The following is a 16789-nucleotide window of genomic DNA, read 5'->3' as shown; positions in this document are numbered from 1 at the left end:
ATGTTGCATTTGTTTGGTGTTGGAATAGGCTGGGATTTGTTGTTTCTTTTTTTACTGGTTTGCCTTATTATATGTGCTTGGACTTGATTCCCTTCTCTTTTGTTCTCCTCTTTCTTCTCATTTGCGAGGAGCGAAATGGAATGTCTTCCATACTTGGTTTTGTGACAACTGTCACTTTTTATATGTTCTTCCTTGACTCTAGCAGTCGATTACTGGAATGATTATGGTGTTTAGTGCAAAGTGTGCAGCATAGCTACACGCAATTCAAATACCAATTCATGATCCCATATACATACACCAAATACTCTGTTCTTCGCCCATAAAGCCAACGATGCCTCAAGAAACACTGATACTGACAATCTTGATATCAACCTCAGGCTTCTCCTTGTGCGTCTTGGTATTCTCAATCTTATGCACAATATCTAGACCCTGCACAGCCCGCCCAAAGACAGTATGCTTATTATCCAACCATGGCGTCTTCTCCGTAGTAATAAAGAACTGACTACCGTTGGTATTGGGCCCGGCATTGGCCATCGACAATGTATAAGGCTTGTCATGCTTCAGCACAGAGAACTCGTCTGCAAACTCCCCACCCCAGATCGACTCGCCGCCTGTACCATCACCCTGCGGGTCTCCACCCTGAATCATGAATTTACGGATGACACGGTGGAAGATGGTATTGTTGTAGTAGCCCTGGCGGGCGTGAGTGACAAAGTTCTCGACTGCTTTTGGAGCAGCGGAGGGATAGAGACGAAGGTGAATGTCGCCCAAGGTTGTGTGCAACACTGCTGCTGTGCCGGTCTCTGCGGCCTTCGTTACGGCTGCACCTGTGTCGCTGGCTGATTGAGTTGGTTTCTCATTTTGCACGTCCCGGGTGCTCTTTGAGATCTCTGTGTCGTCGGTGAACATGTAGAAGCGCACCTTGGCGAAGCCCGTACTAATTAGGATTGGGTCACGTTCTTCTGCTTCTTGGAGGAGGGGGTTGCTGCTTGCTGCCATTGAGACTGTTACCACGCCCTTTCGTTGGGGTTGTCCTTGGTATAGGGCCAGGTTCAGGGAGCGGAAGGGTTCATCTCGGCCGTAGACGCGGACTACGCGATTCGTGTAGGTGTTTATGCATTTGATTCCGTAGAGCGAGCCGTAAAGGAGGAAATGGCCTGATTCGTCAAAGGAGACGTTGACCTTATGGCGTGTTGCGTCGGATTCGATCTCACGTTCGACGCCAAGGCGTCGGCCGAATTCGATCTCGTCCAGGGGGTATGGTGCTGTTCCGGCTTGTTGCATTTCCGTGATTGTTGTTATTGATTCGTCATATGTACGGTATAGCTTGCCGGTCGCAAAGTCGAAAACTCGCACTTGACGGTCTGGGAAAGAGACAGTTGCGAAGTGGTCGCCTGATGGGGAGATTGTAATGGCTGTTGGAACTGACTTGGCCTTTTTGAAGGCAAAGAGGTTAGTTGAGGACTTGAGCTCGAAGACATTGTCGGGCTTCTCGAAGGAGGCATCGCCTGCACGCCAGTACTCGATCATGCCTGATTCGTCGGCCGAAACCACGCAGTCAAAGTTGTTGTTGAATGCCATTGACACTACTGGGCTGCGGTGGATGGATTTCACGGTGTGCAACGGCGTAGGGTTCTCGCCACGTCCATCAAATATTTGCACCGTGTTGCTTGATTCGTCTGTCACGGCAAGAAGAGGGAGGGATGCGCCTCTCTGATGCACCCAGCAGACACAACGAGGCATGAACTCCAGAGTATACATCGCCAAGAGATCTGTGACGGTCAGTATCACGTTGCAACCTGGAGAATGGATTAAACCTACCGAATGTAATGACGTCGAAGATCTTGACTGTCTTGTCCACTCCGGCCGTCGCAAAGCTGCGGCCGTCGGCACTGACGGTCACGCTCCGGATCTCACCTGGGTGAGCAATGAACTCCTTCACAAACTCGATACCCTCAGCCATCTTCTTCCAAAACTTAACAACTCCATCAACAGAGCTGGTAATCACAAAGTCCGTGTAGGGAGCAACTGTCACAAAAGACAATTGGTCCTTGTGCATCAGCGACTTGGAGTATCGCGCCGAGGCCGGTAGCGCATTCACGTAGACTTTCTCGAAGGGAAGCTTTCTGCGCTTCTTTTTAGGAGCCACCTCTGAGGGCAGTGCCGGGCCGAAATCATCGTCAGAGGAGTCATCGCCTAGCAATCGCATGCAGTCAGTATCTATGTACGAGGCAGCGGTCCGGGCAATCTTCAGCGTGCGGAGGACTCACTGTTCTCAGCGTCGACATCGGCATGAGGGCGCTTATTCGCAGCAGATTCTGCAACATTTCCGGAGTCCGCCATTGTAGTTTTGAGAGAATTGAAACCCTTTCATCCAAGGGAGACACTGATAGAAAGCGAAAGTCGCGAGGTATTGCGGGCGGTGACGAGTTGCGTCCAATCAGGAGCTTGGACCGACGGCAACTTTTCTCCTTTCCCTCACCCCACTGTTGACAGGAGAAGTTGCTTCAACACTTTCCAGCAAGACATTTGATCTTTGGTCGATTGCCTTATACAGCTGGTCATCATGGTAAGTCACCTGTGTTTGCTTGATGTGTGAAAAAATATGAGCGTTGACTAACTCTCATAGGCGTCTTTCGGCAATCCCACACAGATCTTTGGCGACGATGTCATTGAGGAGAAGGGCGAGAATGCCCGTCTCTCTGCTTTCGTCGGTGCTATCGCCGTCGGAGACCTCGTCAAGAGCACCCTCGGCCCTAAGGGCATGGATAAGATTCTACAGTCTGCGTACGTGGGGGAGCTATTGATTATCAATATACCGTGGTGGGAATGCTGACGATATCGTCTTTACAGCTCAACGGGAGAGATCCTTGTGACGAACGACGGTGCTACAATCTTGAAGTCTATTGCTCTGGATAACGCTGCGGCCAAGGTATTGGTCAACATCTCCAAGGTTCAGGACGACGAGGTGGGTGATGGAACTACATCGGTTACCGTTCTCGCCGCCGAGCTCCTCCGCGAGGCCGAACAGCTTGTTGCCAAGAAGATTCACCCCCAGACCATCATCGAGGGATACCGGATAGCCAGCAAGGCTGCCCTGGCCGCTCTCGAGGCTACCGCCGTTGACCGCAGCCAAGACCCCGAGGCTTTCCGTAAGGACTTGCACGCTATCGCCCGCACAACACTCAGCTCCAAGGTGCTCGCACAAGACCGTGACCAGTTCGCCCAGTTGGCCTGCGAGGCCGTCCTCCGTCTCAAGGGCTCCACAGACCTTTCCCATATTCAGATCATTAAGAAGGCTGGTGGCAAGCTCAGCGACTCATACCTGGATGAGGGTTTCATCCTGGACAAGAAGATTGGTGTCAACCAGCCCAAGCGTCTGGAGAATGCCAAGATCCTGGTTGCCAACACGGCAATGGACACTGATAAGGTCAAGATTTTCGGTGCACGGGTCAAGGTCGAATCCACAGGCAAGCTCGCCGAGTTGGAGAAGGCTGAGCGTGAGAAGATGCGCGCCAAGGTTGAGCGCATCAAGGCTCACGGTATTAACTGCTTCGTCAACCGTCAGCTGATCTACAACTGGCCCGAGCAGTTGTTCACCGAGGCCGGTATCATGTCCATTGAGCACGCCGACTTCGACGGTATTGAGCGTCTGGCACTCGTTACTGGCGGTGAGATCGCCTCTACTTTCGACCACCCCGAGCAGGTCAAGGTCGGATCTTGTGATTTGATCGAGGAAGTGATCATCGGTGAGGACACCCTGATCAAGTTCTCTGGAGTGGCCGCTGGTCAGGCCTGCACCATTGTGCTGCGCGGTGCCACCGAGCAGCTTCTCGACGAGGCCGAGCGTTCGCTCCACGATGCCCTCGCCGTCCTGTCTCAGACCGTCAAGGACCCCCGCGTCACACTCGGTGGTGGTTCCGCCGAGATGGTCATGTCCAAGGCTGTTGAGCAGGCTGCCCAGAACACAACCGGCAAGAAACAGCTTGCTGTTGACTCCTTCGCCCAGGCTCTTAAGCAGCTTCCTACCATTCTGGCTGACAACGCCGGTCTCGACTCCTCCGACCTGGTCACCCGTCTGCGCCAGGCTATTAACAACGGCATGACCAGCTCTGGTCTTGACCTGTTGACCCCCGGTGGTGGTATTGCTGATATGCGTGAACTCGGTGTGGTGGAGGCTTACAAGCTGAAGAAGGCCGTTGTGTCTTCTGCTTCAGAGGCTGCCGAGGTATGTTCCCCCCAATATATATTCAAGATCTTTACTAACATTGATTATAGCTTCTGTTGCGAGTGGACAACATCATCCGCTCGGCTCCTCGCCGACGTGACCGAATGTAATGGACATGATTGTGATGGCATGGATGAATTCTCTGTACCCTCTCTATGAAGGAACCAAAAATGTGCTATAGAAGTTCAACTACGTACATGATCACCCATTGTCCAAATTTGTAGACGTACACCACGTTCATTAGGCTAAGTCGCTTTAGTCACGGACCGTAACGTTAACTATGTGATGCCATGGGGTTCAGGCAGCGAATTCCTCCATAGTTAACGTTAACTAGTTAAGTTAAGTTAACTAGGGTTACAGTTGCTGCCTTAGATCTCCGGCGTCCAACCCCCTTGCCGCCATATTCCGAAAGAGGCAAAGACTGCGATCCAGCTCATTGACAGAACAAAGACAGGCAGCAAAATAGATTTGAGCTTGCAGGTCGGAATTGTCGGCATTTTCACCTCCGTCTTATGCTCCATTGTCAGCAATCTGAGACCAGTCCATCCCTCGTGTTCGTATCGACTTTTGACAACGACGATCCATGCCGTGGGGCCTGGGTCCAGAACAGGAGTCGAATTGTTTCTCCAGATGATCGTCTGTAGACCCGTGCAAGATGAATTGGCACCTTATAACATCCCATATCATGTTGAAAAGTTCGCCAATTCCAGCCGAGAGGCCAAGGGATGCTTCGCCAAGCTTGGTGTTTCATTACCTGCAGGTTCCAGGGGAGTCTAACCGTCATCGTATTTTAGGGGTTAAGAAGCTGTGGGCAGGGGCGCCTAAAATATTGAAGCCTTACTCGACGTAAACTACTAGGCAAAAGCATTCAATAAGACATTTGCACTAATCAAAACTAAGTTTCAGAGTGAACATTCTTAGACGCAAACACTTTGCCCCCACCAGTGCCGGGGGACTGCAACGGTACTGTTACCGGACCCTGAGAGACCCTTTGACATTTACTTTCCTCTCTCAACCACCTCCTTGCCCTTGGCCCTTGGCTCTCAACTCCACATGATTTTCTCCAAGTGGCTGGCCACTCTTCTGAGCGGCTCTCTAGCTGCTAAAGGTGCCCTTGCGATCACCTTAAACATTGACGATGAGAGTATGTCGCTGTATTCCCTCCCCATCGGAAGTCACGGGCTAATCTAGGTGCGCGCTTGTAGGCTCCCTCAAAGCTGCGGCCAAGACGGTCGCGACCGACATGATGACTTACTATGCCGACCGTGATTCGAAGAACATCCCCGGTAAAATGGACGGAACCTGGTGGGAGGGTGGCTCCATGTTCATGACCCTCATTCTGTACTGGTTCATGACCGGTGACGATCAGTTCACCGCCACCGTCCAGGAAGGAATGTACTGGCAGAAGGGCGACGACAACTTCTTCCCCAGCAATTACAGTCAATACCTCGGTAACGACGATCAAGTTTTCTGGGGTCTTGCCGCCATCACAGCTGCGGAATTCAACTACCCCGAGCTCGACGGACAGCCATCCTGGGTGTCGCTCGCTCAGGGTGTGTTCAACACGCAATACCCCCGATGGGATACTAGCAGCTGCCACGGTGGAATGCGCTGGCAGATTTGGCCGTACCAGGATGGATACTTGACTAAGAACGCAATTTCAAACGGAGGATTGTTCCAGCTGTCTGCTCGACTTGCTCTTTACACCGGAAACAAGACCTACGCCGAATGGGCTGAACGAATTTGGGATTGGAGTGCTACCACCCCGTTGCTCAAGCAGAAGAACTGGAATATTGCCGACACCACCACTTGCGGCACGCAGTGCACGGATCACGGTGATTTCCAATGGACCTACAACTACGCTACCTATATCAGCGGTGCTGCGTACATGCACAACTACGTATGTGATAGTGACCTTGTCCATGATGAAGTTTGACGCTGACTGTTTGCTAGACCAATGGCACTGAGACCAAGTGGAAGGAGGGTGTCGAGGGTCTGATCAAAACCTCCCAGCAATTCTACCCGGCTTCTAGCAATAACCAGATTCTATCGGATATTACCTGTGAACCGCTCGGAAACTGTGATCGTAACCAGATCACTTTCAAGGCCTACTTCTCCAACTGGCTCGGCATGCTGACCACCATCGTCCCCGGAACCTACGACCTGATCTTCCCTCAGCTACGGACATCCGCCCAGGCCGCGGCCTTGCAATGTTCCGGTGGTACCTCTGGTAACCTGTGTGGTATCCGTTGGACCAAACAAGCCGCGTGGGATAAGTCCAGCGGGTTGGAGCAACAGATGGCCGTGCTCGGTGTCCTATCCGCAAACCTGATCCCCTTCAAAAATAAGGCGCCCTACAGTTCCGAGTCGGGTGGTACCTCCAAGAGTAACCCCAATGCCGGCACCAACTCATCGGACAATGCGATGCCCGTATTGAACACCATCGGTACTGGCGACAAAGCCGGTGCGGGTGTCTTGACCGTCATCTTTGTTACTGGCTGGGCTGTTGCTGTTACCTGGATGATCCGGGGTGGCTAGACGGTTTGTTTCTGCTTCTTACCTTTCTTGGGACCATACGTGATCCTTCAGTTGTTCTATAGTTTCTTTTTTCACCTCCGATGCGCGTCTCAGATGGCATCTTTTTTTTCACCATCCTGTATCTATCTTTCCTTCTTTAATCTTTTCTCCCTTTCCGGCCCTTCCGAGTACTTCATGGGGTTGTGGCGTTGGATTCCTGACCTACTTCTGATTTGACGACAATGGACTTTCTGATTCCCCGTTTCTAGCGTGTTCTGTCACTTTCGGGCCCCTGACGGCTGACGGCTCCAGGGTGTATCCGCCGTGGAGGCGGCTGGGGTGATCTGTGTTGCCTTCATACCGTACAATACATGTAGAACAGAATTTTGAGAGTGGTTATCAAACGGAGTGCTGTCAAAGGGCAACTCCATACAAGCCATTGTATGATCTAACGAATTCAGCTGATCTCAAATGGATAAAAAAGATGTGAAAAAAATCGATTGAGTTAGCGCCCGAATGATGCAAGAATACACTTGATTCAAGCATATCGCCCGGTAATTTTGGAAATCCTTCCTAGTGCCAGCTTGTGATTAAGCTAGATTTGTGACACGATATAAATTTGTGCATGTTGACTACATTTGCTGCTCTGGAACATTTCGGGGCAATGATGCATGAGATACAGCGTGAATAAATGTCAACTGCCATGAATGGAATATGCATAGTAGATGTGTTCTATAGATCTTCATGTTCCAGACCCCTTACCACCAGTCACGATTACCTCCTGGTACACGCAATGGAGGCGGGAGAGGCTGGTCACTAGCTGTACTGTACACGTGTATTACACACAATCTATCTGCCTTCTCCCCTTTCATCTTCCCTTTATTTCATCTTTCATCTTGCATTTTGCATCTTGCATCTCTCCTCCTCTCGCCTCGCACTTCTCACCATTGACTCACCTCCCTCAGCACACTGTGAACATTTTCGAGAATCATCCACTGTGGGGGATGATCCGCTACCCGGATTCGCGAGCTCGATCCACACTTAATTCGACCCGAACCTCTTCTCCCTCTTCCAAACTCGACACATGAGGAACCACCCTCCAACTCCGCCATCACCTTCATCCCTCTCTGTGCTGACGTTTCTACAATGCGGTGGCGGCTGCCGGGCGCCCGTTCGACCCTCCCCGCTAGTGTCGCCCTCCTTCTCCTGCCTGCCCTGGTCGCTCCGCAGCAGCAACCAGACCATGACACCATCTCCCGTCTCTCTGTGCCCCGAGCACCAGAGTCATCCACACATGCAGCACCCGTAGCTGCACCTCCCATTGTGAAATCCAACGATGCGAGCGCCCTTGCTACTCTGGCTCTGGCAGGCTCCGGCCGCGCCGTTCGAGCCCCTCCTGTCCAAGCCAGCAGCACAGCTGCAGGCCTGGCTTCGCAGCTTCACGCGCGGTCCTTGCAGGACTGGGAGGTCGAGGATTTTGTGCTACTGGCGACCGTCGACGGAACTATTCACGCCCGTGATCGCAAGACCGGGGCTGCGCGCTGGGCCCTCGAGGTTCCTTCCAGTCCTGTTGTTGAAAGCATCTACCACCGTGCGAATCGTTCCGACTTTGACGATACCGAGCCCGAAGACGATTTTTTGTGGATTGTTGAGCCTAGCCAGGATGGCAGTCTCTATATTTACTCTCCCGGCCCGGACGCCGGCTTGCAGAAACTCGGCTTGACGGTGAAGCAACTTGTCGATGAAACCCCTTATTCTGGTATTGATCCTGCCGTGACGTACACTGCTCGCAAAGAAACTACGCTTTATACCATTGACGCTCGGACTGGAAGCATTTTGAGGGTTTTCAGTTCTCGTGGCCCTATTACTTCTGGACCGGAGTGTCGGAAGGTCGATGGGCAAGACGTGGACCCTGAGGAGTGCGAGTCGACTTCGGGTACTTTGGTGCTGGGTCGCGTTGAGTATGCTGTCGCTATCCAGAACACCGAGACGGGCGATCCGATCTGCACATTGAAGTACTCGGAGTGGGCGCCAAACAATCGTGACATGGACCTCCAGAGCCAATATTATCGCACAATGGATCAGAGTCATATCTATAGCATGCATGACGGTGTGGTGTTAGGATTCGATCATTCGCAGACAAATCGAGCTCGTTATACTCAGCGGTTCTCTTCGCCTGTGGCTCGTGTGTTTGATGTGGTTCGTTCTTCCAACAAGGACAGACCGGGCAATTCCACTCCGCTGGTTCTCTTGTCGCAGCCTCTGCAGCCTCCAGACCCAGATTATGGTTCGCTTGATGATGAGCGTGACATGCGTGTGTTCATCGATTGTACTGAAGCGGGTGGTTGGTATGCCTTTTCCGAGGAAACGTATCCTCTCGCTACAGGACGCGCCCCAATGGCTTCTTGCTATGAGAAAGACTTTTTCCGCAGGGGCCAGGCACTGATGAGTCTAACTCCGCACCAGCAGCGAAATGCTTTGGCGGGTGTTCATTCACTCAGCGGTCCTCGTATAGTCCGTTCTCCCATGCCCAGAATCGCTGGGTCGTCCACTTCTGAGCTTTCAAATGACACTCCTTGGGAGGCTTTACGCAGCCCTTCTGAACTGGCACTGCCTCCGGCTCTTCGCAACAGTGCAATCATTCGCAAGAGTTGGGACAATGCATTGGACATTGTCGTTACTTTGATATTGTTGTTCATCTGCACCTTTATCTATTTTAACTCGCATCATCTTCGAGACTTGGCCAAACAGAAGCTCGACATCAAGAACATCATTAACTCAAATGACAAGGCCTCTCTATCCACCCCCTCCACTCCTCTCGTTGGCGCATCTCCGGACATTAAGCGCCCATCCACTCCAACTCAGCAAGTCCCCAATGTGACTGTTGATTTGGATATGGATGGCTCAGCCCAGAGCGGAGAGACCGAGAAGGCTACCTCTGCAGAGCATATATCCCCAGACGCAACACCACGTGTCAAGATACGTGAGCCATCCCGGGGCCCGGACGATGAGGAGGGCGATGAGAATGAGAAGCCTAAGAAAAAAGGCCGCGCTCGTGGCTCTCGTGGTGGAAAGTCTCACCGTCGCCGCAGAAAGCCTGGGAGTGAAGGCGACACCACCGAAGTTGCCGAGCAGGTTATCGATCAAATTGGTACCTTGGGTCCTCAGTCTCGACTTGAGCCTGATGTACAGTTGACCCGTCAGGTTTCGAACGAGATCATGGAGATGGATGGTGTCATCCGCATTGGCCGTCTCCAAGTCTTCACCGATGTCATCCTCGGCTTTGGCAGTCATGGAACCGTGGTCTACCGCGGTTCTTTTGATGGACGTGATGTGGCAGTCAAACGTATGCTGATGGAGTTCTATGACATTGCATCCCACGAAGTGGGCTTGTTGCAGGAGAGTGATGATCACCATAACGTGATCCGGTACTTCTGTCGTGAGCAAGCCACTGGCTTCCTGTACATTGGTCTTGAGCTTTGTCCTGCATCTCTCCAGGATGTCATTGAGCGTCCTGCTTCTTACCCAGACCTTGTTCAAAGCGGCCTGGATCTGCCAGATGTACTGCGCCAGATAACTCAAGGCGTTCGTTACCTACATTCTCTCAAGATCGTTCACCGTGATCTGAAGCCTCAGAACATTCTCGTGGCGATGCCTCGTGGTCGCAGCATCTCTCGCTCATTGCGTCTACTCATCTCTGATTTCGGTCTTTGTAAGAAATTGGAGGACAATCAGAGTTCTTTCCGGGCGACCACAGCCCATGCTGCGGGAACCTCTGGCTGGCGTGCCCCCGAGCTCCTGGTAGACGATGATGGTCCAATGTCGCTCGCTTCACAACACACTGAGTCCTCGGAGCCTGCGGTGGTAGATCCACAGACGAACCGTCGTGCGACCCGTGCCATCGACATCTTCTCTTTGGGCTGTGTCTTTTACTACGTCTTGACTCGTGGTAGCCACCCATTCGATAAGAATGGCAAGTTCATGCGTGAGGCGAACATCGTGAAGGGCCAGTTTGATCTAGAGGAATTGAATCGTCTGGGTGATTACGCCTTTGAAGCTGATGATCTCATTCGCTCCATGTTGTCCCTGGACCCTCGTCACCGACCCGACGCCAGCGCTGTCCTCATGCATCCCTTCTTCTGGCCCCCTTCCGATCGCCTCAGCTTCCTCTGCGACGTTTCCGATCACTTCGAATTCGAGCCCCGCGACCCACCCTCGGATGCCCTTCTTTGTCTGGAATCCGTTGCCAGACAGGTCATGGGCTCAGAGATGGACTTCTTGCGCTTACTGCCGAGAGACTTCAAAGACAATCTCGGTAAGCAACGCAAGTATACCGGGTCACGCATGCTTGACCTTCTTCGTGCTCTTCGTAACAAGCGCAATCACTACAATGATATGCCTGAGTATCTCAAGACTCATATTGGTGGTTTGCCCGAGGGGTACCTCAACTTTTGGACTGTTCGCTTCCCGAGTCTCTTGATGAGCTGTCATTCTGTCATTGTCGAGTTGGATTTGACTCGCATTGATCGGTTCCAGCGGTATTTTGTACCGCCTGAGTAGGCGGTTTTCTTACTGCATCGCATTTAGATTACATTTCTGGTCATTTTTCAAATTTATCACTTGCATGCCCCTATCTACAACTGAATTTTATTGCATATTTTATGGTCAATTCACTCCGATCGTAAGCTGCACTGTAGCTATAGTGTGCTGCAGAGCTCCGCAGCATCTAATGTGCCAACTCTGCCGTTGGCCGAGACGAACATGTCAAAATGTCCAATTCGTTCATAAGATTCAATACACATATATATATATGATGGAACATGGTCCCCATTGAAGATATGTCCAAAAAGTGCCCAATATCAGTAAGCCGTTGGATAGATCGAACGTGGTTATGTGATAGACCCATAAGTGGATCGCGACGTCGCGCCAAATTCTTTCCGCACCTCCCCAATTTCCGCTCCGCAACTTTTCCTCTGCAAGTTCCGTTGCTGAGTTTGAGATGCCAGCCTGCAGGCCAGTCATGTGCATTTGAGCTTCTTGATCTCATGTTTGCGCGTTTGTCTAAGTCGCCGCGCCAACCTTACTCTTCCACCTAACGCGTTCGAGCTTCAATCGTGACACTCTGAAGACTTGCTTCTTCCTCGTGCCTGTCGCCTTTGTCGACATCCTCCCTCCCTGCCACAAGGTGCTTATCATTGTCTGTACGCTCTAGCTCACAATGGTGTTCCTTCGACTATCGGTCAAAGTTTTCCCGCGGGATCAACTGGCGTCACACTCAAACTCGAGCTGGGGTCGATCATTACCTTTCACGCGCAAATCTGTGAACGATGACTCCAGCCAGGGATCTGCAGCGTCGATTACATCCAAGAAGCCAGGTATCTTCCTCCTGGTGCTTGAGAAACCGGAGGACGTTACGCTCGGCGGATTGGCGGGTCTGATCCAGGACCACTGGGCCAAGCTACACCCTGATCTTGAGTAAGTGATCTACCCTCAGCGACCGTATTAAATTATGATATTATGCACTGGGAAGAAAACTGTCAATGTCTAACTCTTGCGACTCATAGACCCCTCTCGATTAAGAAAATCTTGGACGATACGAAAGAAGACCTCGACCTGTACCCCGATTTGACCGTCGCCGACGTCTGGGTTGATTATGGAAAAGCCCGCGCAGATGGTCTCGACCAGCGTGGGACTGTGCGCGTTGTTCAGAAACCTGCTGCGGCTGCTGCGCCGGAGCGCTTCCCCTCTGTCGATCAGGATTGGGATGCTGCGATTGTCGCGTATGAGCGACAGCGCGATGCGAACATTAAGAAGGAGGCTCTGAAGCGGCAATTCTCGCCTATTGAGGAGGAGGACGAAGATGCTAAATCTCAGTCGCAAAGCGTTCATTCCTGGCGGAGCCACTCATCTGCATCGCCATGGTCCGTTCCGGCTCACCATGATAGATCAGGTACGCGCAATAAGCGTCCTTTGAGAAATGGTATGGAGGACCAACGTCGTCGCCGGGATGTGCCACTTTCCTCTGTTGAGGTTCGCAGTCCAACTACCAATGGGCCTACAATTGCTGGTACGCCTCCTCCCCGACGAGACGAGAGTGAGGAGCTTGGAGAGTCACCGTCACCTACCGAACAACGAGCTTCTCAAACACGATCTAAGTCTACGCCTGGTTCTGCGACTGCACCTTCTCCTAAATCGGACACTCAACCTCAAAGGATTGTAAAACTCAGTTTGCCAGCTTCTGGAACCACTAACAAGACATCCAACGCGGAACTTGCTGAGCCCTCAATTGATGCCCCCGCGGCTCCTGGGAAAAACGCCGAGAAACAAATTAGGGAGAGCAGCAATGAGGCAAACGAATCTAAGGGTGAAAAAGACAAGAAGTTCACATCCCCACCCCAGCCAGCAGTCAAACGCACCTCCATTGGCATCAAACCAGAAAGCCATCTTTCGGCGCTTGCCAAGAGCATCACGAAGTCGCCGCAAAATGGGGTCGCTGGCCAGGCCATTGATATTTCAAGTGCTGAAGACAGCGAGTCTAGTGAAGACGATAGCGACGACAGTGACAACGAGAGCGACGAGGAAAACAAGATCGAAACTGAAACCGCGAAGAGCCCACCAAAACCGGTCGAAGTTGAGAAGCCCGAAGACCAACTGGTCACAAAGGAGAACGTTGATAGCGATAACTCTGAGGACTCTTCATCTTCCTCTTCATCCGAGTCTGAATCCTCATCAGAGTCTGAAGATAGCGAAGAAAACGCGGAGGACATAATTGCTGAAACCCAGCTGACCAATGAGGCTCAGGAAATTGATCAAGATGGAGATGTGGAAATGGAAGGCTCCCACGCCAAAATATCCCCTCGGGAGAACGGCGCTTCGAGTCAGACTTTCTCTCGGAAGCGCAAGCAGAGTTCAGAGGAGCCTGCGCCGGTCAAGGAAACTCGTATTAACCAAACCCACCCATCAACTCGCCAGCAGGCCAAATCAAAAACCCCTAATGCTACGCTTGACCTTGTGAACTCTACTCAGAATGATAACCCACAATCAAAGTCGAAGTCACCAATTGGCTCCACTGAGGTGCCACTACCACCTCAGTTGGAAAGCCCACGCCGGAGAAGCGAGCGTGTTCCTTCATTCTCTAGCCCTGGCCGTCGCCGTGCCAGCATGTCAATGGATCGGGAAAAATCACCCAATCGCCTTACTGGACTCGGATTGGGTATCACAAAAAGCCCTCCCAGTAAACAACCCATGAGCAAACCTGCAGAGGACATGCATATCTCTGAGCCTGTTCAGCCTGTATTTGGTGGTCCTCTGTTCCCCAGCAGCGTACCCACCGCCGTTGATTCAGTTGACATGACCCCAACTAAGCAAACACCTGCGGTTGACAGAACTAAGAAATTGCACTCCGCGATCCGTGGAAAAGACTCCCCTTCAGAACGAGGAGAGCGACGATCTGTCTCCTTCCAAGAGGGCGACAATGTGTTTTTAACCTCTGATCCCGCACAACCCTCAACCTCGACTCCTCGCCAGACCACTACGTCCCGGTCCGCGAAGCCACTCACTGCGGCCAGCCAGATTACTGCTTCAGGGCTGCAGTCCGGCTCGACACCTCGTGGGACGCCAAAGGAAAAGGAATCTCACAACCCACCGACTTCTGCCGCAACTCAGCAAGTCGCCAATGGAACCCCTCAGAATGCCGTGAAAGCCAAAGCCGCTCGGAAGACTCCGGCCTCGAAGTCCAACGAGGGAACGCCAGCCAGCAGCCAGAGCAATATTGTTTATCCACCAGGATTCTCTGCCGAAAGTATCAACCAGATGGGTGCGCAAATCGAGCGAGACACGAACGAGAAAAATGAACTGCAAGCCAAGCTCAATGCACAAAATGCCGATCCTCAAGTATTGATTCTTGCGACGGAGATGCTGGACCTCCTCGATAAGCTTGAGCATAAGAAGCGCCAGGGAAAAGTGAGGATGTTAGATTGGCGTAAAAAGCTCGACCAATTACGAGGGCAACTAAAACAATGCGAAGAGAGGAAGCAGGAGCAAGATGCAAACCCCAAGAAATCTGTTACACGCACACCCCGTCCTACCCTCAAGGGTCTTCTCAGCAGCCAGAAACAAGAAATCCTTGCTAAGACCGCCAAACCTCGCCCCGAACCCAAACCCGCCCCGCCTGTCCGTGGGGATGTGTATGATGTGCCTAGCTCGAGTGACGACGCGAGTGACTCTGATTCCGACAGCGACAGCGACAGCGACAGCGACAAGTCGGACAGTGATGAGGGCGATATTCTACCCGACGGATCCCATTCAAAGCTGCGCAAGCCCTGGTCTCAGCGCACCAAGTGATTCTTGTACCATCCCTTGCATTTATTTTGTCGTTAAGATATCCTGCTTACTACATGCATAACCCGTCGTTACTTGTTACCCCGTGTACATTGCGCTATGTCGAATACAATTATGTTAATGTTGATGAATGATCGAGCCTTTTTTTTTCACTTAAATCACGAGAATATCAGTAAGCCAATTGAATGAGAAGAGACACCAGGCCAAGGACGGTCATCCAGTTAGGGAACATTGGCACCGTTCTCTTCAGCTTTTTCGTGGCTCTCATCGGCCCATCCCTTGGGTGGTGGCAGCACCTCATAGTTCCAACCAAAAGAATCCTCCGCAACCCCAGATTGAATACCTCGAAGCATCTTCAACAACTGCACACAAACCTCTCCACCCTCCTTCTCAGCCCCAGTCTTATACCTTAACCTATCCCGACGCGACTTCATAGTGATACTCCCAACAGGAACCAAAGCAGCAGCAGTCCCCGCCGCAATAATCTCCTCAAACTCATCCAATTCCTCATACAAGACCCGTCGCTTCTCAACCGAGTACCCCAACTTCTTCGCAATCTCCAACACCGAAGCCGCAGTGACCGAATCAATCGCATTGCGACTATCCGGCTGAACAACCGTAACCGAACCCTCCGCATCCCTCTTCACCCCAATAAACGCACTAGTCGAAAACTCATCAATCTCCCTCCTAGTCGCACTATCCAGGTGCAGCGTAATGCCAAACCCGTCCCGTCTCGCCCGATCACTATGTCTCAACACAGGCGCATAATTGCCGCCGACCTTGGCAGCCCCCGTACCAAAAGGCGCACACCGGTCAAAATCCTCCAAGATCAACGCATCAACGGCACTAGCTCCATGGTACACACCAGTCGGCATCGCAAACACCGCAAACGTATACCCATCCGGCGGACTCAGGCCCAGCTGCGGAGAAGACCCAAACAGCAAAGGTCGGATATACATCGCGGCGCCGGACTCGTGAGGCGGGACATACTCAGCGTTCAATCCCACGGCTAGCTTCACGCATTCGATGAAGAGGGACTCCGGCACGGGGGGCATGGAGACTACCTCGGCGGAGAACTGCATCCGGCGGGCATTGCGGTCGGGCCGGAAGACGGTTATTTTTTGGTCGTCCGGGTGTCGGAATGCTTTGAGTCCTTCGTACACCTGTTGGCCGTAGTTGAGGGCCGGGGACATGCCGGATATGCTCAGGTTTGGCGAGGATATATACTGCGGGGCACTCCATTTGCCGCCGCCGCTGTGGGAGAAGTGGCATTCTACGTGGCCGTTGCCTTGATTTTATTTAGTGGGGATAGGATATATTTCATTGAGGGGGGAATACCATCGCGGACTTTGAAGCCGATGTTGTTCCAGTCGAGGGCAATGGGTGGGGGATGCATCGTGGAGAAACTGGAGAAACTGGAGAAATGAGAGATTTGTGGAGTCGAGATCGGGGATCAGCTTATGCTTATTTTTATAGAGAGCTCCGACGTCGGTGCTGACTACTCTGCTATGGTAGAGGTAGGGTTTTAGGGCTACTGCTTGGGCAGCTAACACTCGCGAGCGGCGTTCATATCGCTGGTGTCTTGGTTTTGCTCACTGCGTCCAAAGGATGTCACCAAGCACACTTTCAACCCGCCAGGAACCTCGTGCCGCGCGAACTGGTGGTATTCCTCGGCAATGTTCTCGAATTCATCCTCGAACGTGA

At 52.1% G+C, this 16789-nt stretch overlaps 6 protein-coding genes across 6 annotated transcripts; 4 read left to right on the top strand and 2 right to left on the bottom strand.

The window, feature by feature from the left end:
* Positions 1-336: 336 nt before the first annotated feature.
* Positions 337-2343, bottom strand: N7511_008270 (WD40 repeat domain-containing peptidylprolyl isomerase; the record flags this gene model as incomplete). The annotated part of the gene is made up of 3 exons (XM_057130647.1): positions 337-1772; positions 1822-2196; positions 2271-2343. The coding sequence occupies 3 exons, from the start codon at positions 2341-2343 to the stop codon at positions 337-339; spliced, it is 1884 nt and encodes a 627-aa protein (XP_056982430.1).
* A 223-nt stretch (positions 2344-2566) lies between these two features.
* N7511_008269 (chaperonin-containing T-complex subunit CCT2) lies at positions 2567-4338 on the top strand (the record flags this gene model as incomplete). The annotated part of the gene is made up of 4 exons (XM_057130646.1): positions 2567-2569; positions 2630-2787; positions 2854-4228; positions 4279-4338. The coding sequence occupies 4 exons, from the start codon at positions 2567-2569 to the stop codon at positions 4336-4338; spliced, it is 1596 nt and encodes a 531-aa protein (XP_056982429.1).
* Positions 4339-5281: 943 nt separating this feature from the next.
* N7511_008268 (glycoside hydrolase family 76 protein) lies at positions 5282-6766 on the top strand (the record flags this gene model as incomplete). The annotated part of the gene is made up of 3 exons (XM_057130645.1): positions 5282-5372; positions 5434-6128; positions 6182-6766. The coding sequence occupies 3 exons, from the start codon at positions 5282-5284 to the stop codon at positions 6764-6766; spliced, it is 1371 nt and encodes a 456-aa protein (XP_056982428.1).
* Positions 6767-7891: 1125 nt separating this feature from the next.
* ireA (bifunctional endoribonuclease/protein kinase IRE1) lies at positions 7892-11305 on the top strand (the record flags this gene model as incomplete). The annotated part of the gene is made up of 1 exon (XM_057130644.1): positions 7892-11305. The coding sequence occupies one exon, from the start codon at positions 7892-7894 to the stop codon at positions 11303-11305; it is 3414 nt and encodes a 1137-aa protein (XP_056982427.1).
* A 658-nt stretch (positions 11306-11963) lies between these two features.
* N7511_008266 (uncharacterized protein) lies at positions 11964-15088 on the top strand (the record flags this gene model as incomplete). The annotated part of the gene is made up of 2 exons (XM_057130643.1): positions 11964-12220; positions 12310-15088. 2 exons carry the CDS (start codon positions 11964-11966, stop codon positions 15086-15088), a joined length of 3036 nt encoding a protein of 1011 aa, XP_056982426.1.
* A 218-nt stretch (positions 15089-15306) lies between these two features.
* N7511_008265 (branched-chain amino acid aminotransferase) lies at positions 15307-16481 on the bottom strand (the record flags this gene model as incomplete). Its single annotated transcript, XM_057130642.1, has 2 exons — positions 15307-16373; positions 16424-16481. The coding sequence occupies 2 exons, from the start codon at positions 16479-16481 to the stop codon at positions 15307-15309; spliced, it is 1125 nt and encodes a 374-aa protein (XP_056982425.1).
* Between the last annotated feature and the right edge of the window lie 308 nt (positions 16482-16789).

Source organism: Penicillium nucicola, assembly GCF_028828085.1.
Source record: "Penicillium nucicola strain IBT 29836 chromosome Unknown utg000008l, whole genome shotgun sequence".
Taxonomy (NCBI): domain Eukaryota; kingdom Fungi; phylum Ascomycota; class Eurotiomycetes; order Eurotiales; family Aspergillaceae; genus Penicillium; species Penicillium nucicola.
Note: the sequence above shows the minus strand (reverse complement) of the source record. Positions and strands in the feature narration are given on the sequence as shown.